Source organism: Oncorhynchus kisutch, linkage group LG26, assembly GCF_002021735.2.
Source record: "Oncorhynchus kisutch isolate 150728-3 linkage group LG26, Okis_V2, whole genome shotgun sequence".
Lineage (NCBI taxonomy): Eukaryota > Metazoa > Chordata > Actinopteri > Salmoniformes > Salmonidae > Oncorhynchus > Oncorhynchus kisutch.
The window spans coordinates 30,031,410-30,058,662 of record NC_034199.2 but is presented as its reverse complement, the minus strand read 5'-3'; the positions used below and the strand labels follow the sequence as shown (position 1 = coordinate 30,058,662).

General features: G+C 42.0%; 1 protein-coding gene and 1 pseudogene across 1 annotated transcript; one reads left to right on the top strand and one right to left on the bottom strand.

The window, feature by feature from the left end:
• Nucleotides 1-6,198: 6,198 nt before the first annotated feature.
• LOC109870808 (guanylate-binding protein 1-like) lies at nt 6,199-11,448 on the bottom strand (annotated as a pseudogene).
• Nucleotides 11,449-11,625: 177 nt separating this feature from the next.
• LOC109870884 (guanylate-binding protein 1-like) lies at nt 11,626-23,806 on the top strand. Its single transcript, XM_020461569.2, has 11 exons — nt 11,626-11,818; nt 15,527-15,742; nt 19,100-19,227; nt 19,800-19,909; nt 20,073-20,263; nt 20,432-20,674; nt 20,964-21,244; nt 21,651-21,863; nt 21,991-22,093; nt 22,236-22,429; nt 22,568-23,806. Exons 2-11 carry the CDS (start codon nt 15,547-15,549, stop codon nt 22,787-22,789), a joined length of 1,881 nt encoding a protein of 626 aa, XP_020317158.1. The 5' UTR covers nt 11,626-11,818; nt 15,527-15,546; the 3' UTR covers nt 22,790-23,806.
• The last annotated feature ends 3,447 nt before the right edge of the window (nt 23,807-27,253 follow it).

The following is a 27,253-nucleotide window of genomic DNA, read 5'->3' as shown; positions in this document are numbered from 1 at the left end:
ATGGCCATGGTTGTCAGTTGTACCGCAGGAATGGAACATAAATCACAGAGGATAGATGTTGTAGTAGCAGCTGCAGAGAAGTACTTGGGGTATGAGATTTTACTGCAGAAGTTGCAAGGTGTTTTGAATGATAGTGCCCGTACTCCCAGGCTGCAGGCCTGGTGTAGGATCAGATAGGGCCAAAGTATTGGAATAGGGAGGAGGTTTTGATGGGTGTAGGGTGAGTCGGTAGGGCAATTTGTTCATAAAGTGTTATTCAACAGAATAGAAGGCTAATACACAGCCTGTACAGTAGGTGGCGGCATGCACCTGTAACTTTTGTTTGCAGACCGCCATTTTACCAAAGAAGAAGAAATTCAGAAACAATTAAATGTAAACTGTACAAAAGAATGAAAGCAACATGTAAAGTGTTGGTCCAATGTTTCTTGAGCTGAAATATAAGATCCCAGAAATGTTCCATATGCACCTAAAGCTTATTTCTCTCAAATATTTTGCACAAATTTGTTTACATCTCGGTAAGTGAGCATTTCTCCTTTGGGGTTATAGCTGTGTGCTCGCCCACACAGCTATAACCCCATGGTGGGTTTCTGGTATAGGCAGACATAACCTACGGACAATGAACACAATTGCATTTTATCTATGGTAATTTGAATGCACAGAGATACCGTGACGAGATCCTGAGGCCTATTGTCGTGCCATTCATTCGCTGCCATCACGTTATGTTTAGCTTTATAATGCACGGCCCCATGTCGCAAGGATCTGTACACCATTCCTGGAAGCTGAACATTTCCCAGGTCTTCCATGGCCTGCAAACCTTCCAGACATATCACCCATTGAGCATGTTTGGGATGCTCTGGATCGGCATGTACAACAGTGTGTTCCAGTTCCCGCCAATATCCAGCAACTTCGCACAGCCATTGAAGAGGAGTGGGAAAACATTCCACAGGCTACAATCAACAACAGGATCAACTCTATGCAAAGGAGATGTGTCGTGCTGCATGAGGCAAATGGTGGTCACACCAGATACTGACTGTTTTTTTTTATCCACACCCCCTACCTTTTTTTTAAGGTATCTGTGACCAACAGATGCATATCTGTGTTCCCAGTCTGTGAAATCCATAGATTAGGGCTTAATGAATTTATTACAATTGACTGATTTCCTTATATGAACTGTAATTCAGTAAAATCTTTGAAATTGTTTTATGTGGCGCCAATTTTTTTGTTCAGTGCATATAGGACAGATCAGAGTGGCAGCAAGTTTCAAACCTTTTATGGTTGAGTGGCTAGCCATGTCCTTTCGATCTATTTCACCCTGTAGTCATTGCTAGTTTAGAAGCCTTTGTTTAGGCCTCTAAAAGTGCAAGTGATATAAAATAGAAAAACATATGCTGTAATATACAAATACCTAGCAGCCAACCTGCTTGCACTAATTCCATGTAATTATAGTAAAATACCAATAGTAGCATATCCTTTCTTACAGTATAGTACAGTATAGTACGCTAATTTTACAGTATTGTAGTGTCATTACTCCACATTTTCCTGTAAATTATAAGAAGGTACTGGTAAGTTACCGTGAAAATTACAGTAATGCACTTTGCTGTAGCCAGAGATGGGTAAAGACACATCCACAAGTTATCTTGTTACAAATAGAGGATATTTTGAAGACCAATGTATCCTTAACTACACCAACATTCCCAGTAATAGTTACAGAAATGGTTTGCTATGACTGTGATATAACTGTAACGTAACAAAATGTGGAAAAAGTCAAAGGGTCTGAATACTTTCCGAAGGCACAGTACAAGTCAGTACCAATAGAGCAAATACTGGCACCCAGTGTAATTTTGAGCAAGCGCTCACCTTAGAACTTTTATTTGACATTGTACCTTCTGTTTTAGAATGTGCTCTTGTTGCCTACTTTAGATTGATTGATGAAGAAATCACGTTTTACTAGATTCAACAGTGTATATACATTTTACCGCATTTCAACAAAGGTCTTCATCAGAGTTTAACAATGGCCCATGTTCAAAAGGTACTGCTTGCTACAGTGTGATTACAACTATTTTGAACTACAGAATATTTTGTAGGTACATAAAGATAAAGTTGAAGTCGGAAGTTTACATACACTTAAGTTGGAGTCATTAAAACTCGTTTTTCAACCTCTCCACAAACTTCTTGTAAACAAACTATAGTTTTAGCAAGTCAGTTGGGACATCTACTTTGTGCATAACACAAGTCATTTTTCCAACAATTGTTTACAGACATTATTTAATTATAACTCACTATCACAATTCCAGTGGGTCAGAAGTTAACAAACACTAAGTCGACTGTGCCTTTAACCAACAGATCACTGACCATTTCGAATCCCACCGTACCTTCTCAGCTATGCAATCTGGTTTCCAAGCGGGTCATGGGTGCACCTCAGCCACGCTCAAGGTCCTAAATGATATCATAACCGCCATTGATAAAAGACAATAATGTGTATTCATTGACCTGGCCAAGGCTTTCGACTCTGTCAATCACCGTATTCTTATCGGCAGACTCAACAGCCTTGGTTTCTCAAATGACTGCCTCGCCTGGTTCACCAACTACTTCTCAGACAGAGTTCAGTGTGTCAAATTGGAGGGCCTGTTGTCCGGACCTCTGGCAGTCTCTATGGGGGTACCACAGGGTTAAATTCTTGGGATGACTCTTTTCTCTGTATACATCAATGATGTAGCTCTTGCTGCTGGTGATTCTCTGATCCACCTCGACGCAGACGACCCCATTCTGTATACTTCTGGCCCTTCTTTGGATACTGTGTTATCAAACCTCCAGATGAGCTTCAATGCCATACAACTCTCCTTCCGTGGCCTCCAACTGCTCTTAAATGCAAGTAAAACTAAATGCATGCTCTTCAACCGATTGCTGCCCGCACCTGCCCGCCCGACTAGCATCACTACTCTGGACGGTTCTGACTTAGAATATGTGGACAACTACAAATACCTAGGTTTCTGGTTAGACTGTAAACTCTCCTTCCAGACTCACATTTAGCATCTCTAATCCAACATTAAATCTAGAATCAGCTTCCTATTTAACAACAAAGCATCCTTCATTCCTGCTGCCAACATACTATTCTACCGATCCTTGACGTTGGTGATGTCATTTACAAAATAGCCTCCAACACTGTACTCAGCAAATTGGATTCAGTCTATCACAGTGCCATCCGTTTTGTCACCAAAGCCCCATATACTACCCACCACTGTGACCTGTATGCTCTCGTTGGTTGCCCTCGCTTTATATTCGTCGCCCAAACCACTGGCTCCAGGTCATCTATGTCTTTGCTAGGTAAAGCCCCGCCTTATCTCAGCTCACTGGTCACGATAACAACACCCACCCGTAGCACGCACTCCAGCAGGTATATTTCACTGGTAACCCCCAAAGCCATCTCCTCCTTTGGCTGCGTTTCATTCCAATTCTCTGGTGCCAATGACTGTAACAAATTGCAAAAATCACTGAAGCTGGAGACTCATATCTCCCTCACTAACTTTAGGCATGAGCTGTCAGAGCAGCTTACAGATCATTGCACCTGTACATAGCCCATCTGTAAATAGCCCACCCAACTACAGTGCCTTGCGAAAGTATTCGGCCCCCTTGAACTTTGCGACCTTTTGCCATATTTCAGGCTTCAAACATAAAGATATAAAACAGTATTTTTTTGTGATGAATCAACAAAGAGTGGGACATAATCATGAAGTGGAACGACATTTATTGGATATTTCAAACTTTTTTAACAAATCAAAAACGGAAAAATTGGGCGTGCAAAATTATTCAGCCCCTTTACTTTCAGTGCAGCAAACTCTCTCCAGAAGTTCAGTGAGGATCTCTGAATGATCCAATGTTGACCTAAATGACTAATGATGATAAATACAATCCACCTGTGTGTAATCAAGTCTCCGTATAAATGCACCTGCACTGTGATAGTCTCAAAGGCCCGTTAAAAGCGCAGAGAGCATCATGAAGAACAAGGAACACACCAGGCAGGTCCGAGATACTGTTGTGAAGAAGTTTAAAGCCGGATTTGGATACAAAAAGATTTCCCAAGCTTTAAACATCCCAAGGAGCACTGTGCAAGCGATAATATTGAAATGGAAGGAGTATCAGACCACTGCAAATCTACCAAGACCTGGCCGTCCCTCTAAACTTTCAGCTCATACAAGGAGAAGACTGATCAGAGATGCAGCCAAGAGGCCCATGATCACTCTGGATGAACTGCAGAGATCTACAGCTGAGGTGGGAGACTCTGTCCATAGGACAACAATCAGTTGTATATTGCACAAATCTGGCCTTTATGGAAGAGTGGCAAGAAGAAAGCCATTTATTAAAGATATCCACAAAAAGTGTCGTTTAAAGTTTGCCACAAGCCACCTGGGAGACACACCAAACATGTGGAAGAAGGTGCTCTGGTCAGATGAAACCAAAATTGAACTTTTTGGCAACAATGCAAAACGTTATGTTTGGCGTAAAAGCAACACAGCTCATCACCCTGAACACACCATCCCCACTGTCAAACATGGTGGTGGCAGCATCAAATCAAATCAAATTTATTTATATAGCCCTTCGTACATCAGCTGATATCTCAAAGTGCTGTACAGAAACCCAGCCTAAAACCCCAAACAGCAAGCAATGCAGGTGTAGAAGCACGGTGGCTAGGAAAAACTCAGCATCATGGCTTGGGCCTGCTTTTCTTCAGCAGGGACAGGGAAGATGGTTCAAATTGATGGGAAGATGGATGGAGCCAAATACAGAACCATTCTGGAAGAAAACCTGATGGAGTCTGCAAAAGACCTGAGACTGGGACGGAGATTTGTCTTCCAACAAGACAATGATCCAAAACATAAAGCAAAATCTACAATGAAATGGTTCAAATATTAACATATCCAGGTGTTAGAATGGCCAAGTCAAAGTCCAGACCTGAATCCAATCGAGAATCTGTGGAAAGAACTGAAAACTGCTGTTCACAAATACTCTCCATCCAACCTCACTGAGCTCGAGCTGTTTTGCAAGGAGGAATGGGAAAAAATGTCAGTCTCTCGATGTGCAAAACTGATAGAGACATACCCCAAGCGACTTACAGCTGTAATCGCAGCAAAAGGTGGCGCTACAAAGTATTAACTTAAGGGGGCTGAATAATTTTGCACGCTCAATTTTTCAGTTTTTGATTTGTTAAAAAAGTTTTAAATATCCAATAAATGTCGTTCCACTTCATGATTGTGTCCCACTTGTTGTTGATTCTTCACAAAAAAATACAGTTTTATATCTTTATGTTTGAAGCCTGAAATGTGGCAAAAGGTCGCAAAGTTCAAGGGGGCCGAATACTTTCGCAAGGCACTGTATCTGTTGTTTGTCATGTAGGTTGAAAGGGGTGTATCTTGGCTATAAAAAACCTTGGTATTTTTCTCACTAATAAATATTCAGTTTAAGTATAACTCTGACTTGTGTGATAAGTTTGTCCCTCCTCATTTGATAATACAGAAATTAATCACCACAAAGGTCTAACAGAACAAAAGGATAAAAACTCTACAATGGAGGCTCAGAATGATGTAGAGGAAAAACAAAAAGAAATGGAGGAACTTATTCAAGAAAGATCAAGTGTATATATTATTAAAAAATAAAGCAACTGTAGATAAGGTCCCAGTTTACCTATTTGCTTATGGTCTTGCCTACACCTAGCGAAAAGTATTTCTTATTATTTCAGAAAAATATATATTTTATTTGGAACCGCAAGCCAGACAAAATTAAACGGGCCTCTTTATCTTGCAAATTAGGAAGAATGTCTCACTGTCACGGTCGTCCTCCTCTTCATCTGAAGAGGAAAGGCGAGTATGATCGGACCAAAATGCGGCGTCGTAAGTGTCCATGGTAAATCTTTAATACCGAAAGTACTGACACTGTATATATAACAATAAACAAATGACGACCGTGAAGCTACAACATAGGCAATCACCCACAAACAAACAGTGCAACCCAGGCTACCTAAGTATGATTCTCAATCAGAGACAACTAATGACACCTGCCTCTGATTGAGAACCATACTAGGCCGAAACATAGAAATACCCAAATCATAGAAAAACAAACATAGACTGCCCACCCAACTCACGCCCTGACCATACTAAATAAATACAAAACAAAGGAAATAAAGGTCAGAACGTGACACTCACCCTATGTTCAAGAATGGCCTTCTTTCCTTTATTCAGATTACAACCTCTCACTTTCAGTTATTTGAAAAGGAGATTATCTCCCAAATATAATGTTTTTACTTCATAAAAGCTACCTTCATGAGCTTATATTGAAATAAAATGTTGGCAGCGTCCAATCCAAGTCGAAGAACAGGCATGACTGTAGACTCAAGGAAACCACCTCCTTCTTTCTCAGGTTTGAACTCCTCTATCCTGTCTCATTAAGTCAGCCTTCTCCTTGTGGCCATTCTCCAGCAGATCCTTCTGCTCCTGCATCTTGCACTCCAAGGCCCTGTGGAAGTCCCGTTCCTGTTGCTTCAAATCCTCCTTCATCTTCTCTTCCATCTGCTTCAACTTCTCATCTTTGCTTCTGCGATCGTCCTCCATGGTGCGCTCCATCTCCAACCGTTTCTCTTCAGCAGCCTTCTTCTCCTGCTCCAGCACAGCTGATCTCTCCTTCTCCTCTGTATGGTCCAAAGGAAGAGTTGAGGTAGGAAAACACTCTAGCTTCTGGATTACTCATGTTCTCTCTCATATGGAGTCAACAGACAGCCCCTGATCTTTTCCATGTTCTGGAGTAGGCCATAACTTTTAGATTACTCTTTCAAACATCCCAGATCTATGTTGACTTCGTGCAAGATTATCACCAATTTATTGTGAGAAGTCACTACAACCAGAAAACTGAATGCAACCAGATAATAAAATCCCGATGCTATAATTTGGACTTACCGTGGATCTTTTTCTCATTTTCGGTCAATTTTTTGTCAGCTTGCAGAATGGAATTCTTCTCTAGAGTCTTCTCCCTCAGGAACTGCTCAAGAATCTCCTCAGCCTGTAGAAAACACCCCCAAAGGCAACATGTTTTATCATTGGTTGATGGCAATCGGTTTCTGGTATGATGCTGCAGATGGAAGCTAACATGGAAGCAAATCATAAGAGGTTGATAGAAACAGCAATCCATCTACGAAATTGAAACTAAGTGGATTGGCCTGAAAGATGAGAACAGCTCCAGTGTTTAATATGCCCTAGCAAGGATTCTTACCCTAACTCCTTTATCAGGCTCGGCCCGGTACTGTGCCACCATGTTGTCATGGTGACTGCAGTAAAGCTCATATCCTCCAGGTGTGGCATAGATCCCCTCCTTAATCTTCTGGGCCATCGGAGCAGACAGCTTCTCCAGAAGGGCCGCACACTTCTTCTCTGAGGCATCCTCGTTCTGGATGAGAAGGTCAGCGTACTGCTTTGCAATGGCCACCTGCAGGAGTCAAGACTGTTTTAGGGAAGCATTTGTAAAAAGTGGTCCTTGACAGAGTTAAGAACTAAGGCAGTGTTTGTACCAGGCACAGATCTGAAATGATGACCCTTACCGCCAACGCTTTCAAGAAATCCCCATTTTCGTCTTTGAAGGATCGTTTCATGAAAGCCTGCGTGGCCTGGTGGTCTGAGCGGAGGTGATGAGCTGAAATATGACCCATGGCCACAGGGAATAAGGCCTTCACCTCCTCCATGCCGCTCTGGTATACCGCCTGGCCCTCATCCACAGCAGCCTGGTTCTCAATTTGAGCCATGGCCAGCACCGCATTCTCCAGACAGGGCACAGAGCCTTTGGCTATGGTCTCCACATAGGTTTTAACCAAGTGGCCGAGCACTGCAATCAGATAGAGGCGGGAAGAAAAATATAAGTGTATACATTTGGTGGTACAATAACATAGGCTACATTCAATGCATATGTGCAAAATCTGCTGATATTTGACTTACTTCTCCCGGTTACTTTGTGTCCCCCTTTGACAGTTTTTGTACGGCTCTCCTGGAAAATAAAGCAGCAGAAAGTGTCTGAAACCTTTCGGAAGCTTCCACAGAGATCAGCCTCGTCCATGGAATCCAGATGGGGCATGTTGGCAGGAGTTGTAGGAGTGGGGAATACAAAGCACTTGCGCGAGGGGAAGTAGTTCCGGATGCACTCTCGTGGGAGGTTGTACATCAGGTTCTTTTTACCCCCACCTGAATGATAGTCAGCATTCACCATTACAGTTGACATTAATCTATTTTTAGGGCTGGTTTCCCAGACACAGACTAGGCCTTGTCCTGCACACAAACGTGTGTTCAGTGGAGAATCTCGTCTAGAGGCCTAATCTGTGTCTGGGGTTCCGGCCCTTAGAGTTCACCATCCAAACACACAGTCATTAACAGACAAGCATATACAGAGATATGCTTAAATTAACATGAGGCAGAATACCTTATGTCCAATAAACCAACTGGATAAAATCATTTGGTTTATGTGTCTGTTTGATTATGAGTGTAATCCTACATTACATTTTCATAGGAATGATTTTATAATAGGTCATTTTGACAGGCAGAGCCAATATAAATCATCTTGTTTCACAACCCTTATGCTCTTTGTGAGATAATGATTATTCCAACTGTGTAATTGTTAATGGTGCACTATTCTATGTAGAGACATTGTACACAGTTGATCATTGGGGTGGTGGCTAGTGCTAATGTCACCTTTTCTGAGTTCCAGGGAATGCTCCAGATACTCATCTTCGGTGACGTTTCTGCCGTTGATCTCGAGTAGTAGAGTGAAATCTCTGACGGCCCACACAAAATTCGGAAAGAACTGCACAAACTGGGCGTCCCCTCCTTCCTCGTCATCGTGAGAGGATGAAGCTGCACTGGAAGACTTCACCTTGATCCGCTCTGTCAGCTCACTCACATATCTTTAGGGCCGGTTAAGGATTGAATGATAAAAGCTACCAAAGTTTTAAAAATCATGTGCGTCTGCATTGACATGTGCCTGCTACAGTTGTACAAGGACTTGCTATACAACAGTTATAGCATATGAGCTGTTTCAGGTCCTTATTGAATGGACTGTGTCCACATGCACTGAGTAACCCCTAAGGGAATTGATCCAACAAAGTACAGTGTGTTGAACATTCTGCAAACACGTAATTAACGCTATCAGTAACACAATAAAATGCTCCGGGTCTATAAGGACATTTTGTTCAGCATCCAATAGATATACAAATGTACAGCACTTTCACTTTCAATATGAGAGGGAGTTCCAAGAAATGGCCCGGTTGGGGGAAATATCCCCTAACCATGTGATATGTACACCTGTTAAAGTCAACAGGAGAGGAAACAGGGGAGGTTTTCCATGGGGAAATAGATATTGGTTTAAAGGATACTGGAGGTTCTCCACGGCTTGATTGTCAATGGTCCCTCGACTATTGTAGACCAGAGTACTGCTTAACAGAATGGCCAAGGAGAAGATCCAGGCATCATTCTTAGAATCTCCCTGAAACAAGTATGACAACAGCAACATGCCTACTGGTGATACGGCTAAATGAAATTAAATCATTTCAAATACACTATATATACAAAAGTATGTGGACACCCCTTCAAATTAGTGGGATCGGCTATTTAATCAAACCTGTTGCTGACATGTGTATAAAATCGAGCACCAAGCCATGCAATCTCCATAGACAAACTATGGCAAGAGATTGGCCTTACTGAAGAGCTCAGTGACTTTCAATGTGGCACCATCATAGGATGCCACCTTTCCAACAAGTCAGTTCATCTAATTTCTGCTCTGCTAGGGCTGCTCCGGTGAACTGTTAGTGCTGTTATTGTGGAGTGGAAATGTTTAGGAGCAACAACACAACGGCTCAGCTGTGAAGTGGTAGGCCACACAAGCTCACAGAACGGGACCGCTGAGGGCTGACGCTCGTAGCGCATAAAAACGTCTGTCCTCGGTTGCAACACTCACTACCGAGTTCCAAACTGCCTCTGGAAGCAACGTCAGCACAAGTACTGTTCATTGGGAGCTTCATGAAATGGGTTTCCATGGCCAAGCAGTAGCACAAAAGCCTAAGATCACCATGTGCAATGCCAAGCGTCGGCTGGAGGGGTGTAAAGATTGCTGCCATTGGACTCTGCAGCATTGGAAACACATTCTCTGGAGGAATGAGTCACGTTTTACCATCTGGCAGTCCGACGGACGAATCTGGGTTTGGTGGATGCCAGGAGAACGCTACCTTCACAAATGCATTGTGCCAACTGTAGAGTTTGGTGGAGGAGTAGGAATGGTCTGGTGCTGTATTTTATCATTTGGGCTAGGCCCCTTAATTCCAGTGAAGGGAAATCTTAACGCTACAGCATACAATGACAATCTAAACAATTCTAACAGTTTGGGGAAGGCCCAGTTTGCCCATGATTTTGGAATGAGATGTTAGACGAACAGGTGGCTACATACTTTTGGTCATGTAGTGCTTGTGTATTTCGATATTTGTTCACTGTGCTGGATTACTAATGTGAATTGTAAAGAGACTGAACTTTGACCTCTCACCTTCTCCACGTCCCCCAGCCCCTCTGTATCCAGCAGCACCAGGGTGTGGTGTCTTTTTTCAGGGTGAGGCACACACCACATCCAGATTCCCTTAGTTTTGGACTGGATGGTGGCTCCCAGGGCAAAACCTAAATCAATATCTCAAAGACCGTTTTCAGACTAAAAAAATTGAATAGACTTTTTCTTCTGAAATAAATGTACAGATGCACAAAATGTGGAATTGTCTATTGAGGCACAGATTAAACCCAAACCAGTTTGTGAATTCAGATATGTCTCTCAGCATTAGTCAGTCTCTGTCTCACTATTTTCTCTTTCCAGCCAGCTTGTTCATGAGGGAGGACTTGCCGGTGCGGTACAGCCCGACCACCGCCACCACTACGACTTGCTGGTTCAGTCCCATCAGGTACTTGATGGCACCAGGAACTACATGAAGCTCGCCGTCTGCGTTTTCGACCAGGCACATTGGGGAATCCATGGTCAAGTGGCTTCACAGGATGATTAGCCTACAGCTCCCAGAAATATTCAATCTATAATACAATTATGAATTAAATATAGTTCAGATGAATTATGTGAATATTATATAGACTAGGACTACTGCGACAGTTATGTAAAAAATATTATTAAGATCTGCATAATTTAACAGCTGAGCCATATGCATACAACATTAAAAGTGAAGTTAAAATATTGTCCAATTTTAGCTTCAATTTCATTACGAAATGTGTCTTCAAACATGTAACTGTTTTCCTGCTATGGAAAAGCATTAGTCGATAGTAGCCTACTCACATAAACGACCTCTCCAAAAGCCTGCTCCAAACCAACTGTATAATTGCAGAGGATGTCGCAATCTCGAGGATCTATTTCAAGGGGGTTTCAACTAGTTACCACAGCCACAAAGTCAATGGTCTGTAATCATAAAAATGAATGAAAACAAAACAAATAGCTTTTTGGTCTTAATTTAAGGTTAGGGGTAGACATAATGTTAGCAGTGTCAAGGTTAGGTTTAAAATCACATTTTAAGAATGGAAATTATAGAAATAGGCTAGGTCTACGACGTTGTGGCTGTAGTAACTAGTGGTACCTATTTGTCTGCAGATACAGAAAGTGAAAGACTTCGTGGACTTCGTGCTTTCCCGGAAGCTTAACTGTTAACGTAAGAGTTAAGAGTTTCAGTTTCAATATCACAACCGATCTCTTTTGCCGTGCAAACGCGGACAACAGACTGAACAACAACCTCACTGTACGGTACAGTGTTGCCGAGGTAAGCCTAAACTCTCTTTCACTTCTAAATGTGGGCTTTTTTACTATGTGATATATAGCTATTGATTTGCAAAATGACTTGTTTAATGTTGGCTGGTGAAAAAAATATTTTTTACAACAAAACATTTGCGGTCAATTAATTGATTGGATAACCACGCCTGTACATCCAAGCACATTCAGAACTATTCATGGAGTAGCCTCAACGAATCAGAGAGTGGAAGACTCCTCTCATGTCTTTGAATTTGAACGTACTTTTCATGTTGTCTGCTGTTATTATTTTTATGACACACATACAGTACCAGTTAAGAGTTTGGACACACCTACTCATTCCAAGGTTTTTCTTTAATTTTACTATTTTCTACATGGTATAATAATAGTGAAGACATCAAAACAATAAAATAACACATATGGAATCATGTAGTAACCAAAAAAGTGTTAAACAAATCTAAATATATTTTATATTTGAGATTCTTCAAAGTAGCCACCCTTTGCCTTGACGACAGCTTTGCAGTCTTGGCATTCTCTCAACCAGCTTCATGAGGTAGTCACCTGGAATGCATTTCAATAAACAGGTGTGCCTTGTTAAAAGTTAATTTGTGGAATTTCTTTCCTTAATGCATTTGAGCCAATCAGTTGTGTTGTGACAAGGTTGGGGTGGTATGCAGAATATAGCACTATTTGGTAAAAATACTAATTCCATATTATGGCAAGAACAGCTCAAATAAGCAAAGAGAAATGACAGTCCATCATTACATTAAGACATAAAGGTCAGTCAGTATGGAACATTTCAAGAACTTTTACATTTTCTTCAAGTGCAGTCTCAAAAACCATCAAGCGCTATGATGAAACTGGCTCTCATGAGGACCGCCACAGGAAAGGAAGACCCAGAGTTACCTCTGCTAAAGATGATAAATTCATTGGAGTTACCAGCCTCTGAAATTGTAGCCTAAATAAATGTTTCACAGAAATCAAGTGACAGACACATCTCAACATCAACTGTTCAGAGGAGACTGCGTGAATCTGGGCTTCATGGTCGAATTGCTGCAAAGAAACCACTACTAAAGGACACCAATAAGAAGAAGAGACTTGCTTGAGCCAAGAAACACGAGCAATGGACATTAGTCTGGTGGAAATCTGTAATTTGGTCTGATGAGTCCAAATGTGCGATTTTTTGTTCCAACCGCTGTGTCTTTGTGAGACGCAGAGTAGGTGAACAGACAATCTCCACATGTGTAGGTCCCACCGTGAAGCATGGAGGAGGAGGAGTGATGGTGTGGGGGTGCTTTGCTGGTAACACTGTCAGTGATTTATTTAGAATTCCAAGGCACAATAACCAGCATGGCTACCACAGCATTCTGCAGCGATACACCATCCCATCTGCTTTGCACTTAGCGGGACTATCAATAATTTGTTTTCTAACAGGACAATGACCCATCACACCTTCAGACTGTGTATTTAAAAAAAAAAAAAAAATATATATATATATATATATATATAAATAAGAGTTTGGACACACCTACTCATTCCAAGGTTTTTCTTTAATTTAGCTATTTTCTACATGGTATAATAAATATACACTGCTCAAAAAAATAAAGGGAACACTAAAATAACACATCCTAGATCTGAATTAATGGAATATTCTTATTAAAAACATTTTTCTTTACATAGTTGAATGTGCTGACAACAAAATCACACAAAAATGATCAATGGAAATCAAATGTATCAACCCATGGAGGTCTGGATTTGGAGTCACACTCAAAATTTAAGTGGAAAAGCACACTACAGGCTGATCCAACTTTGTCCTTAAAACAAGTCAAAATGAGGCTCAGTAGTGTGTGTGGCCTCCACGTGCCTGTAAAACCTCCCTACAACGCCTGGGAATGCTCCTGATGAGGTGGCGGATGGTTTCCTGAGGGATCTCCTCCCAGACCTGGACTAAAGCATCCGCCAACTCCTGGACAGTCTGTGGTGCAAAGTGGCATTGGTGGATGGAGCGAGACATTATGTCCCAGATGTGCTCAATTGGATTCAGGTCTGGGGAACGGGCGGGCCAGTCCATAGCATCAATGCCTTCCTCTTGCAGGAACTGCTGACACACTCCAGCCACATGAGGTCTAGTATTGTCTTGCATTAGGAGGAACCCAGGGCCAACCGCACCAGCATATGATCTCACAAGGGGTCTGAGGATCTCATCTCGGTACCCAATGGCAGTCAGGCTACCTCTGGCGAGCACATGGAGGGCTGTGCGGCCCCCCAAAGAGATGCCACACCAAACCATGACTGACCCACCGCCAAACCGGTCATGCTGGAGGATGTTGCAGGCAGCAGAACGTTTTCCACGGCGTCTCCAGACTCTGTCACGTCTGTCACATGTGCTCAGTGTGAACCTGCTTTCATCTGTGAAGAGCACAGGGCGCCAGTGGCAAATTTTCCAATCTTGGTGTTCTCTGGCAAATGCCAAACGTCCTGCATGGTGTTGGGCAGTAAGCGCAACCCCCACCTGTGGACGTCGGGCCCTCATACCACCCTCCTGGAGTCTGTTTCTGACCGTTTGAGCAGACACATGCACATTTGTAGCCTGCTGGAGGTCATTTTACAGGGCTCTGGCAGTGCTCCTCCTGCTCCTCCTTGTACAAAGGCGGAGGTAGCGGTCCTGCTGCTGGGTTGTTGCCCTCCTACGGCCTCCTCCACGTCTCCTGGTGTACTGGCCTGTCTCCTGGTAGCGCCTCCGTGCTCTGGACACTACGCTGACAGACACAGCAAACCTTCTTGCCACAGCTCGCATTGATGTACCATCCTGGATGAGTTGCACTACCTGAGCCACTTGTGTGTGTTGTAGACTCTGTCTCATGCTACCACTAGAGTGAAAGCACCGCCAGCATTCAAAAGTGACCAAAACATCAGCCAGGAAGCATAGGAACTGAGAAGTGGTCTGTGGTCACCACCTGCAGAACAACTCCTTTATTGGGGGTGTCTTGCTAATTGCCTATAATTTCCACCTGTTGTCTATTCCATTTGCACAACAGCATGTGAAATTTATTGTCAATCAGTGTTACTTCCTAAGTGGACAGTTTGATTTCACAGAAGTGTGATTGACTTGGAGTTACATTGTGTTGTTTAAGTGTTCCCTTTATATTTTTGAGCAGTGTATATGTTTAAATGTAACCTTTATTTAACTGGGCAAGTCAGTTAAGAACACGTTCTCCTTTCCAATTATGGTCTACCGGGGAACAGTGGGTAACTGCCTTGTTCAGGGGCAGAACAACAGATTTGAACCTTGTCAGCTCAGTCCAGCAACCTTTTGGTTACGACCCCAATGCTTTAGTGGATGTTGGGAATTGAATGTTCACCTCTCTACTAGAGGTTGACCGCTTATGATTTTTCAACACCGATACCGATTATTGGAGGACCAAAATGACGGTGGGTCGTAACCAATGACGGCCTAGGAACGGTGGGTTAACTGCCTCAAATATAAAATAAATAAATTGTTTAACACTTTTTTGGTGTTGATGTCATTCCATGTGTGTTATTTCAAAGTGTTGATGTCTTCACTATTATTATACAATGTAGAAAATAGGAAAAATAAAGAAAAACCCTTGAATGAGTAGGTATGTCCAAACATTTTACTGGTACTGTACACACACAATCGCACACACACACACACACAGTGTCCTGCTCAATCAAAAGTCATTATACGTGTCCTTGCCAGTGTTTCTATAGGACAGCATCATGGCAGGCCAGACAGTATCCATGAAGGAACCAGTATGTCTGATAGAGAACGACAATGATGGGAAGCTGCGTGTGGTCCGCAGTGCACTGGACATCCTGGACCAGATTGACCAGCATGTGGTAGTGGTGTCGGTGGTCGGTCTGTACCGCACTGGCAAGTCCTACCTCATGAACAAGCTGGCTGGGGAGAGGAAAGGTAAGCACATCTACTAAAGCATTTTTTTGATCTATGTTCCGATCACATTTCATGAGCCTATAATAAAAGATCCTAGACAATTTCTACATACACAAAAAGCTTATTTCTCTGAAATGCTGTGCACAAATTTGCTTACATCCCTGTTAGTGAGTATTTCTCCTTTGCCACGATAATCCATCCACCTGACAGGTGTGGCATATCAAGAAGCTGATTAAACTGCATGATCATTACACCGGTGCACCTTGTGCTGGGGACAATAAAAAGCCACTCTAAAATGTTCGGTTCTGTCTCACAACACAATACCACAGATGTCTCAAGTTTTGTGGGAAAGTGCAATTGGCATGCTGACTTCAAGATTGTCCACCCGAGCTGTTGCCAGAGAATTGAATGTTAACTTCTCTACCATAAGCCACCTCCAACGTCATTTTGACAGTACATCCAACCGACCTCACAACACAGACTACGCATAACCATGCCAGTCCAGGACCTAAACTCAGCAAAAAAAGAAACGTCCCTTTTTCAGGACCCTGTCCTTCAAAGATAATTCATAAAAATCCAAATAACTTCACAGATCTTCATTGTAAAGGGTTTAAACACTGTTTCATATGCTTGTTCAATGAACCATGAACAATTCATGAACATGCACCTGTGGAACGGTCATTAAGACATTAACAGCTTACAGACGGTAGGCAATTAAGGTCACAGTTATGAAAACTTAGGACACTAAAGAGGCCTTTCTACTGACTCTGAAAAACACAAAAAGAAAGATGCCCAGGGTCCCTGCTCATCTCTGTGAACGTGCCTTAGGAATGCTGCAAGGAGGCATGAGGACTGCAGATGTGGCCAGGGCAATAAATTGCAATGTCCATACTGTGAGACTCCGAAGACAGTGCTACAGGGAGACAGGACGGATAGCTGATTGTCCTCACAGTGGCAGACCACGTGTAACAACCCCTGCACAGGATCGGTACATCCGAACATCACGCCTGCGGCACAGGTATAGGATGGCAACAACAACTTCCCAAGTTACACCAGGAACGCACAATCCCTCCATCAGTGCTCAGACTGTCCGCAATAGGCTGAGAGAGGCTGGACTGAGCGCTTGTAGGCCTGTTTTTAGGCAAGTCCCACCAGACATCACCGGCAACAATGACGCCTATGGGCACAAACCCACCGTCGCAGTCCAGCCAGGACTGGCAAAAAGTGCGGTTCGCGGTTTTGTCTCACCAGGGGTGATGGTCGGATTTGTGTTTATAGTCGAAGGAATGAGCGTTACACCGAGGCCTGTACTCTGGAGCGGGATCGATTTGGGTGTGGAGGGTCCGTCATGGTCTGGGGCGGTGTGTCACAGCATCATCGGACTTAGCTTGTTGTCATTGCAGGCAATATCAACACTGTGTGTTACAGGGAAGATATCCTCCTCCCTCCTGCAGGCTCATCCTGGCATGACCCTCCAGCATGACAATGCCACCAGCCATACTGCTCGTTCTGTGCGTGATTTCCTGCAAGACAGGAATGTCAGTATTCTGCCATGGCCAGCGAAGAGCCCGGATCTCAATCCCATTGAGCACGTCTTGGACCTGTTGGATCAGAGGGTGAGGGCTAGGGCCATTCCCCCAAGAAATGTCCGGGAACTTGCAGGTGCCTTGGTGGAAGAGTGGGGTAACATCTCACAGAAATAACTGGCAAATCTGGTAGAGTCCAAGAGGAGGAGATGCACTGCAGTACTTAATGCAGCTGGTGGCCACACCTGATACTGACTGTTACTTTTGATTTTGACCCCCCCTTTGTTCAGGGACACATTATTATATTTATGTAAGTCACATGTCTCTGGAACTTGTTCAGTTTATGTCTAAGTTGTTGAATTTTGTTAAATTCATACAAATATTTACACATGTTAAGTTTGCTGAAAATAAATGCAGTTGACAGTGAGAGGACATTTCTTTTTTTGCTGAGTTTATATATTTGGCTTCTTCACCAGCGGGATCGTCTGAAACCAGCCACCCGGGCAGCAGATGAAACTGTGGATTTGCTCAACCGAAGATTTTCTGCACAAACGGTCAGAAACCGTCTCAAGGAAGCTCATCTGCGTGCTCGTCGTCCTCGCCATGATCTTGTCCTGACTGCAGTTCGATGTCTTAACCGACTTCAGTGGGCAAATGCTCACCTTCAATGGCATTATGGTAATGGCCAGGCATTAGCTACTGACAACGATACCGTGACGAGATCCTGAGGCCCATTGTAGTGCCATTCATCCGCAACCATCACCTCATGTTTCCACATTATAATGCACGGCCCCATGTCGCAAGGATCTGTACACAACTCCTGAAAATGTCCCAGTTCTGCTTACTCAAGGATCTGTACACAACTCCTGAAAATGTCCCAGTTCTGCTTACTCAAGGATCTGTACACAACTCCTGAAAATGTCCCAGTTCTGCTTACTCAAGGATCTGTACACAACTCCTGAAAATGTCCCAGTTCTGCATAGTCACCAGACATGTCACTCATTGAGAATTATTGGGATGCTCTGGACCGACGTGTTCGACATCGTGTTCCAGTTCCCACCAATATCCATTAACTTCGCACAGCCATTGAAGAGGAGTGGGACAACATTCCTCAGACCACAATCAACAGCCTGATCAAGTCTATGCGAAGGAGATATGTCACGCTGCATGAGGCAAATGATGGTCACATCAGATACTGACGGGTTTTCTGATCCACCCCCCTATTTTTTATGTTATATTTCCTGATTTCCTTCTTTGGACTGTAACTCAGTAAAAACTTTGAAATTGTTTCATGTATTTTTGTTCAATGTACATAACAATATGCATGACCTCAACACTGTTATATGGATAAGGAATGATTATGTATAAGATAATTATTTCTCATAAAGATAGGGTAATAGAAATGTGAAACAGAAAGTGTTAACTTATGTACTGCATTTGTCATTCAGAGTTAGAGACAGATTTGCTGCACCAAAGTACAGATTTGTCCTGTTCTGAACACATTATGCTTTGATGTTTTTTTCTCTCCAAAATTGGAAATTCGACACATCCTGTTATTGCATTGTGGAAACTACAGTTTCTCTTTGTTTTACACCATAACGTACAACCAGACAGCAGAGCAAACATCAAAAAAACATTTTGTTCCGACCACATTTGTTCTAGGTGGGTTGTGTAGATCAGGGTGCCGTTTTGCACTGGCTGCTAGTTTCACTTTCAGTCTGTCAGTATGATATACAGTATAACTAGACAAAAAGGTTCATCTGAAAACCAGCAGCCTTGAGTTAACACTTTACATCCTGCTGCCTCTTTACAGATTCCATCCTAAGAACCGTTTTTATCCTCTGTCCTCAAGGTTTTGCCCTGGGAGCCACTATCCAGTCCAAAACTAAGGGCATCTGGATGTGGTGTGTGCCTCACCCTGAAAAAAGAGACCACACCCTGGTGCTGCTGGATACAGAGGGGCTGGGGGATGTGGAGAAGGTGGGAGGTCAAAGTTCACTCTCTGTCAAAAACCTTTTATGGCTCAGATTGTTTAGATGACAGAATATAACATTACTATGGGTAAAATAACATGTTATCTCAATGAACTGTGTCTAGTACTGATAGCTGATGTCATCATCTGTATGTAATGTCTGACTTATATGATATATACCAATTGATTCTAAAGAGTATAACAAATAAATAATGACCCATGAGCTTAGTTATAAGCTTATTTTACTCCAATGTTTGTAAATGTAATTAAACACTGTTTAACATCATGGTTAACTACAATTATGATGTCACGGATAGTGAGTCATTGCACCCATAGCTCTATGAATTTCAGTGGTTACATTTCTTCAGGCCCATCCCTCAGCTGTTTTTTTGTTAGCTTTTTTTAACCAAAACTGAGGCAGGGTGTGGCTTGGTTAATGTTTCAATTAAGGATTCCAGCTTTGACCTTTATTTAGGTAGGGAGCCCATAAAACGGTGTATGGAGTAGACATTTAGTTACTGACTTAATTTCACTCTAGTATGAACAGAGTACCAATGTGTTCCTTCTGTTGTGTCTGCAGGGTGATGAGAAGAATGACAACTGGATCTTTTCCCTGGCTGTCCTGCTCAGCAGTACTCTGGTGTACAACAGCATGGGAACCATCGACAACAACGCCCTGGAGAAACTACAGTATCCTTCAGCAGGCCTATAAAGAAATATAGTGTAGTGTTGTATGTCTGGGTTCATTTCATCCCCAACAACCGAACTGACCTCAAAAAGCACTAATCACTCAGCACTATATTGTATGTTAGTATATCTGGGTTCATTTTGTCCTCAACACCACCTGCTATAGCTATGTGACAGAACTGACAGAGCACATCAAGGTGAAGTCCAACCAGCGAGACGGGGAGGAATCTTCAGAGTACCTGCGTTACTTTCCTTCCTTTGTGTGGACAGTCAGAGATTTCACCCTGACCCTGGAGGTTGATGGGAGACCCATCACAGCCAATGAGTACCTGGAGAACGCTCTTAAACTGAGAACAGGTGACCACCAGCTAGCACAGCTAACTTAATCTCTGAATATAAACTATGGTTAGATAGAATTTACCAATGTTGACAATGCTTTTATAAAAGACACATTGGATATAAAAATATCACGGTTAAACAATTAATTAATTAATGATTGATGTACTTTTCCTTTCATTTACAAAGGTCATAGTAAGAAAGATCAGGCATATAATCTGCCTCGTAGCTGCCTGCGGAACTATTTCTCTCCTCGCTGGTGCTTTGTGTTTGAGAGGCCAGCCAGCGGAGACAAAATGAGACGTATGGAGGAGCTGACCGACGCTGACCTGGAGCCTGCCTTTGTGGAGCAAGCCAAGGAGTTCTGTGACCACGTCTTCAATGAGGCCAAGACCAAGACCCTGAAACAGGGCCTGAAAGTTACCGGCAGACGTGAGTATTACAACACTGATATTGAGGATGGAAAGCAGTTATGAAAGTGGGTCATGATGTTTGATAATACAACTAAACCTCTGTTGCTAATATTACCACTTCCTCTATTATTATAATTACGATTACTACAAGTACCATGACCAGTACAACTAACAACACCATTAGTACTTAAATTACTACTAATTCTACTACTTACTTTACTTCTATACAAGCACCACTGACCACCACAGTACTACCACCATCACTACCACATCTACCAGATATGCTGATTTCCTGCCCTCTCCTGCAGTGCTGGGAAACCTGGCAGAAACGTATGTGTCTGCCATCCGGAGCGGGCAGATCCCCTGCCTGGACAATGCTGTGTTGGCGCTGGCCCAAATTGAGAACTCCAGTGCCATCGAGAGGGCCAGGGCCCACTACCAGAAGGGCATGGCTGACTGGGTAGCCTACCCCACAGAGACCCAAGAGGAGCTGTCTGAAGTGCATGCTGTCATGGAGAAGGAGGCTGTGGCCATATTCATCAACAACTCCTTCAAAGACGAGGACCAGAAGTACCAGTTGGAGCTCATGGTATGGGAATGTAGATTCTATATTCAATATTCAATTCAGTGATGCATGTATTTAACAAGATGAGGATAATCTGTCATTTGGGTGAGCTACCCCTTTATGCTACATTTACATGTACATTTTAGTCCTTTAGCAGACACCGTGCTTCTACACCTGCATTGCTTGCTGTTTGGGGTTTTAGGCTGGGTTTCTGTACAGCACTTTGAGATATCAGCTGATGTACGAAGGGCTATATAAATACATTTGATTTGATTTGATTTATCCAGAGCGACTTACAGCAGCAATTAGGGTTAAGTGCCTTACTCAAGGGCACATTGACAGATTATTCACCATTTATTACCTCAACTGAACCAAAACATTCTGGTTTGTTCTGGTACATTCTGAACCAACCTCTCAAACACAAAAATAGAAAGTGCTTCAAGAGGAGTATGAGAAGATCTGTGAGAGGAACTACAAGGAGTCCCAGAAGGCATGCGAGTCCAAAATCCAATGCATCTTTGCCCCCCTGGAGGAGAAAATAAGGGATGGCTCCTACATGACCCCTGGAGGATACAAAGAGTACTGCAACGACCTGAAACTGGCCACCAGCGAATACAGATCTGAGGGAGGCAGGGGAGTGAAGGTATATTGGGAAGGTGGTGCTATTTTAGGATATTATGTAATTATGATGTTTTGTGGATGCTGGTCAAAGGAGTTATGAATGCACTGATGTGATGTTTAAAGTGAAGTATTATGTGTGGTGGTTCCAGGCTGAAGAGGTACTGAATGAGTACTTGGGAAGGAAGGCCAGCATTGGTGAGGCCATCCTGTCAGCAGACCAGTCTCTCACTGAAGCTGAGCAGAGAGCAGAAGGTGATATAGGTCACCATGAATATGCACTCCATGACCTGGCAACAACATTCTAATGACCACCAAATGGAGGCTTACCTCTCGTTCTCTTTGATATTTATTTCACTCTATCTCGCACACATACTCTGTCTACCTTTCTCTGCAGTGGAGCAAGTGAAAAGGGAGGCATCTGAGCGGGAGAATCGAGCCATGGAGGAGCAGCTGGTTGTCCAGGAGAGGTTGAGAGCGGACCAGCAGAGGACGTATGAGGAGAATGTGAACCAGCTGATGGAGAGGATGGAGAGAGACAGTAGAAATGCCATAGCAGAGCATGATAGAGTTCTACAGGCCAGACTCAAGGTAGGAATAAAAAAAACACAAACATTGAGAAGTACACTTTAAAACTACAGTAACTCTAGCGGTAAGATTGACTGTGTGTATGTGTTTTGTTTTAATGACACAGTCCGTGATGTGTAAAAACAAACCTTGTAATTTCAGGAGCAGAATGACCTTCTCCGGCAAGGGTTTGATGACAGAGCACACCAAATGCAAAGAGAGATAGATACCCTTAAGGGTGCGAAGGCACAAGAGGAAGAGAAAAAACCCTCATTTATGAGCACAGCTCTGGATACTGTTGGGACTGCAGCTGCCTTGTTCCTTCCAGGAATACTTCCCAAAGTAGGAGGAATGGCTGTGAAATGGCTGTCTAAGTGGTTCTGAAGTAGGTTCCCGAGAAGGATGACGGGCTATTATTTTTATAGACGTGGATTGATTGAATCTGTATTTATTGATAGTTGATTCATGGATTTAAGTTAAGCACTCAGTCAAGGTTTTATTTGATGTTCGTTTTTTTGTAGGTCATTTGAATAAGTAATTAGCATGCCTAATCATAATGAAGTAGATCTTTTAGAAAGCACTCTTAAAAATATTTTTCAGTTGTTTTACGATTACCAAATAGGCCTACGTCATTTTAACACTGACGACATTTACATGCACACCAATATCCTGTTATTATTCGGGATACTCAAGTATTCTGTTTTTGAGTTGATGCATATAAACGTCATATTCCGTTTACAATAACCTGAAAAAGCTTCTATCCCGGTTATGAGAATCCCGTATAAGATGCCTGGGATATGCTGATCTTAGACGGTAATCTGTGGCATGTAAACATCCTCTTCCTTTTACTGTTTTCCACGGTCTGCACAGACTCAATATCACATATCATTGGTGTTGTGTGATTATGTTTTCATCTGATTGTCAAAGAAATCACTTTAAAAAGTAGGCTACCAGTGCAATTCAATCCACCATGATAGTTTATTTTGCTGATACTCCGTACTGGACCGTATAGCCTACTAGCTACTTTCACCCCTAATTTAGACAAGTTTGTGCCTATAATTTCTGAGATTTGGTTGGTCATTTGTTTGTCAACTATAGTTAGATCCATGCAGCTTCTCGTCTGTCATGACTAAATATTGTAGTGCTCACCAGAATAATGTCTTATATAGATAGCATGAATGCATTATTAATGTAGTTAACACCGGTATAGTTGTCTGTTTGGTTTAGGAACCAGGGAGAAAACGCAATAACTCCAAAACAGTGGAACTATTGGTGTTTGTATTTATGTGTTCATGTGTTTGAAATACTGTCTGGTTGCAGAACAATGTCATAACAACACATTCAAATTTTCTCAAGAGATGCTGAAATAAATATTTCTCCCCTCCTGTTCCCAAGACAAAACTAACATGTATTGTATCATTTTACTGCAAGAAATGCATAATTCAGTAGGTGTTAATATTATATTACACTACATGTGAGTGGTTATAGGCCTAGAGTCAGTGTCCAGATTTTCAGTTACTATTCCATTTAACCCATATGAATTTAAATGAGGAATATTCTGTTTATTAATTAATACATTTTTATTTTTTCACCTTTATTTAACCAGGTAGGCCAGTTGAGAACAAGCTCTCATTTACAACTGCAACCTGGCTAAGATAAAGCAAAGCAGTGCGACACAAACAACACGGAGTTGCACATGGAATAAACAAACATACAGTCAAGAACAAAATACAAAAGTCTATATACAGTGTGTGCAAATGAAGTAAGATTAGGGAGGTAAGGCAATAAATAGGCCGTAGTGGAGAAATAATTACAATTGAGCAATTAAACACTGGAGTGATAGATGTGTAGAAGATTAATGCGCAAGTAGAGACACTGGGGTGCAAAGGGGCAAAAAAATAAAAATAACAATATGGGCATGAGGTACAGTGCCTTGCCACATGTCAGGCTTCAAACATAAAGATATAAAACTGTATTTTTTTGTGAAGAATCAACAACAAGTGGGACACAAGAAGTGGAACGACATTTATTGGATATTTAAAACTTTTTTAACAAATCAAAAACTGAAAAATTGTGCGTGAAGCCTGAAATGTGGCAAAAGTTCACAAAGTTCAAGGGGGCCGAATACTTTCGCAAGGCACTGTATGTATAATGGATCACAAGGTTAAGATTTGTATGAAAGATACCTATACACAGCAGACAGTATCTGCTGTGTTAACAGTTTTCATTGCATAGAGACCAGTGCCTGGCCCTCCGACTCCAAACTGGAACCATCTCTCCCTGGTACCATATATAACAGAAACATTAACTCATGCTCTGTAATGCTCTTTAGGTTTTTTCACCCAAAATACATCGTAAATCTCTCCTTTCAGTGTTATCTCCCAGAGGCCCATCCTCAGTAGAACACACACACAATAGTTAACAGAATACTCTATTCTGTTGCATAAAACAACCTTCTATTTCCTTTGTTAGTATGGGCTCTTTTGACCTAAATTACTTTTGTTTTAGAGATGAGTACTGAATTTCATGGCCTCTAAAGGCCGCACATTTAAAATTGTCCCATACAATAAGGGGATTTGCTGTGCCTGTGTTATGTCTGAAATTTTTTGTTATAAATTCCTCTGTCCTAGTTTAAAAAAAAGTTAGCATCCAATAGGTTTTGATTAAATGGTAAATATCCTCGTCCATGTGGAAATTCAGTAAGAGTAATGTATATGCCAATTATCTGATGGTCCGACCGCATTCTATCCCCAATCAACACTTTTTAAACTTTTGGTGCCAACGAGAATGACATAAGAAAAAGTCAAGACGACTATCTTGATTAAGCCTCCGCCATGTACACTACAGTTGAAGTTGGAAGTTTACATACACCTCAGCCAAATACATTTAAAGTCAGTTTTCACAATTCCTGACATTTAATCCTAGTAAACATTCCCTGTCTTAGGTCAGTTAGGATCACCATTTTATTTTAAGAATGTGAAATGTCAGAATAATAGTAGAGAGAATTATTTATTTCAGCTTTTATTTCTTTCATCACATTCCCAGTGGGCCAGAAGTTTACATACACTCAATTAGTATTTGGTAGCATTCCCTTTAAATAGTTTAACTTGGGTCAAACGTTTCGGGTAGCCTTCCACAAGCTTCCCACAGTAAGTTGGGTGAATTCTGGCCCACTCCTCCTGACAGAGCTGGTGTAATTGAGTCAGGTTTGTAGGACTCCTTGTTCGCACATGCATTTTCAGTTCTGCCCACACATTTTCTATAGGATTGACGCCAGGGCTTTGTGATGGCCACTCCAATACCTTGACTTTGTTGTCCTTAAGCCATTTTGCCATAACTTTGGAAGTATGCTTGGGGTCAATGTCCATTTGGAAGACCCATTTGCTTTAACTTCCTGACTGATGTCTTGAGATGTTGCTTCAATATATCCACATAATTTTCCAACCTCATGATGCCATCTATTTTGTGAAGTGCACCAGTCCCTCCTGCAGCAAAGCACCCCCACAACATGATGCTGCCACCCCCGTGCTTCACGGTTGGGATGGTGTTCTTCGGCTTGCAAGCCTCCACCTTTTCCTCCAAACATAACGATGGTCATTATGGCCAAACAGTTCTATTTTTGTTTCATCAGATCTGACGACATTTCTCCAAAAAGTATGATATTTGTCCCAAAGTGCAGTTGCAAACCGTAGTCTGTTTTTTTATGGCTGTTTTAGAGCAGTGGCTTCTTCCTTGCTGAGGGGCCTTTCAAGTTATGTCGATATAGGACTCATTTTACTGTGGATATAGATAATTTTGTACCTGTTTCCTCCAGCATCTTCACAAGGTCCTTTGCTGTTGTTCTGGGATTGATTTGCACTTTTCGCACCAAAGTACGTTCATTTCTAGGAGACAGAACGCGTATCCTTCCTGAGCGGTTTAACGGCTACATGGTCCCATGGTGTTTATACTTGCATACTATTGTTTGTACAGATGAATGTGGTACCTTCAGGCATTTAGCAATTGCTCCAAAGAATGAACCAGACTTGTGGTCTTCTTGGCTGATTTCTTTTGATTTTCCCATGATGTCAAGCAAAGAGGCCCTGAGTTTGCCTCAAAATACATCCACAGGTACACCTACAATTGACTCAAATTATGTAAATTAACTTATCAGAAGCTTTGAAAGCCATCAAATCATTTTCTGGAATTTTCCATGCTGTTTAAAAAGGCACAGTCAACTTCGTGTATGTAAACTTCTGACCCACTGGAATTGTAATACAGTGAATTATAAGTGAAATGATCTGTCTTTAAACAATTTTTGGAAAAATTATTTGCTTCATGCACAAAGTAGATGTCCTAATCGACTTGCCAAAACTATAGTTTGTTAACAAGAAATTTGAGGAATGGTTGAAAAAACTAGTTTTAATAACTCCAACCTAAGTGTATGTACACTACTGACTTCAACTGTATATCTTAGTAGGTCCAGAGATTTAAGCCTCCATATATCCACTAATTATAATATATCCATGCCATCCACATTTCCTGAAGATCATGAAGGTGATAGTTTGTAGTGTGGTTTCCTTTCTGGTCCATTGAGGTATTTAAAACAGTATTTTAATCTCCCACCATAATAATATAATATTGTATTGCTTGTAGGGTTGATCATTTATTATCTATCTTTTCAAAGAATTCTGGATCATAATTATTTGGACCTGTTTGGACAATTTGCACATTCGGATCAAAATTACTGTTATTTAATATCATCACCCCTTTCGAGTTTCTTTGCCCATAGGAGAATTATATCCCCCCCCCCCCTCTTTTTCCACACAACTTCATCTAAAATTGTTGAAAGAGTTTCCTGTAAACAAT

Coding starts and splice junctions, on each gene's coding strand:
- LOC109870884 (XM_020461569.2), top strand. CDS start 15,547: ATGGCAGGCCAGACAGTATCCATGAAGGAACCAGTATGTCTGATAGAG. Junction 21,864..21,990: donor AGGGAGGCAGGGGAGTGAAG/GTATATTGGGAA, acceptor TGGTGGTTCCAG/GCTGAAGAGGTACTGAATGA. Junction 22,094..22,235: donor AGCTGAGCAGAGAGCAGAAG/GTGATATAGGTC, acceptor CTTTCTCTGCAG/TGGAGCAAGTGAAAAGGGAG.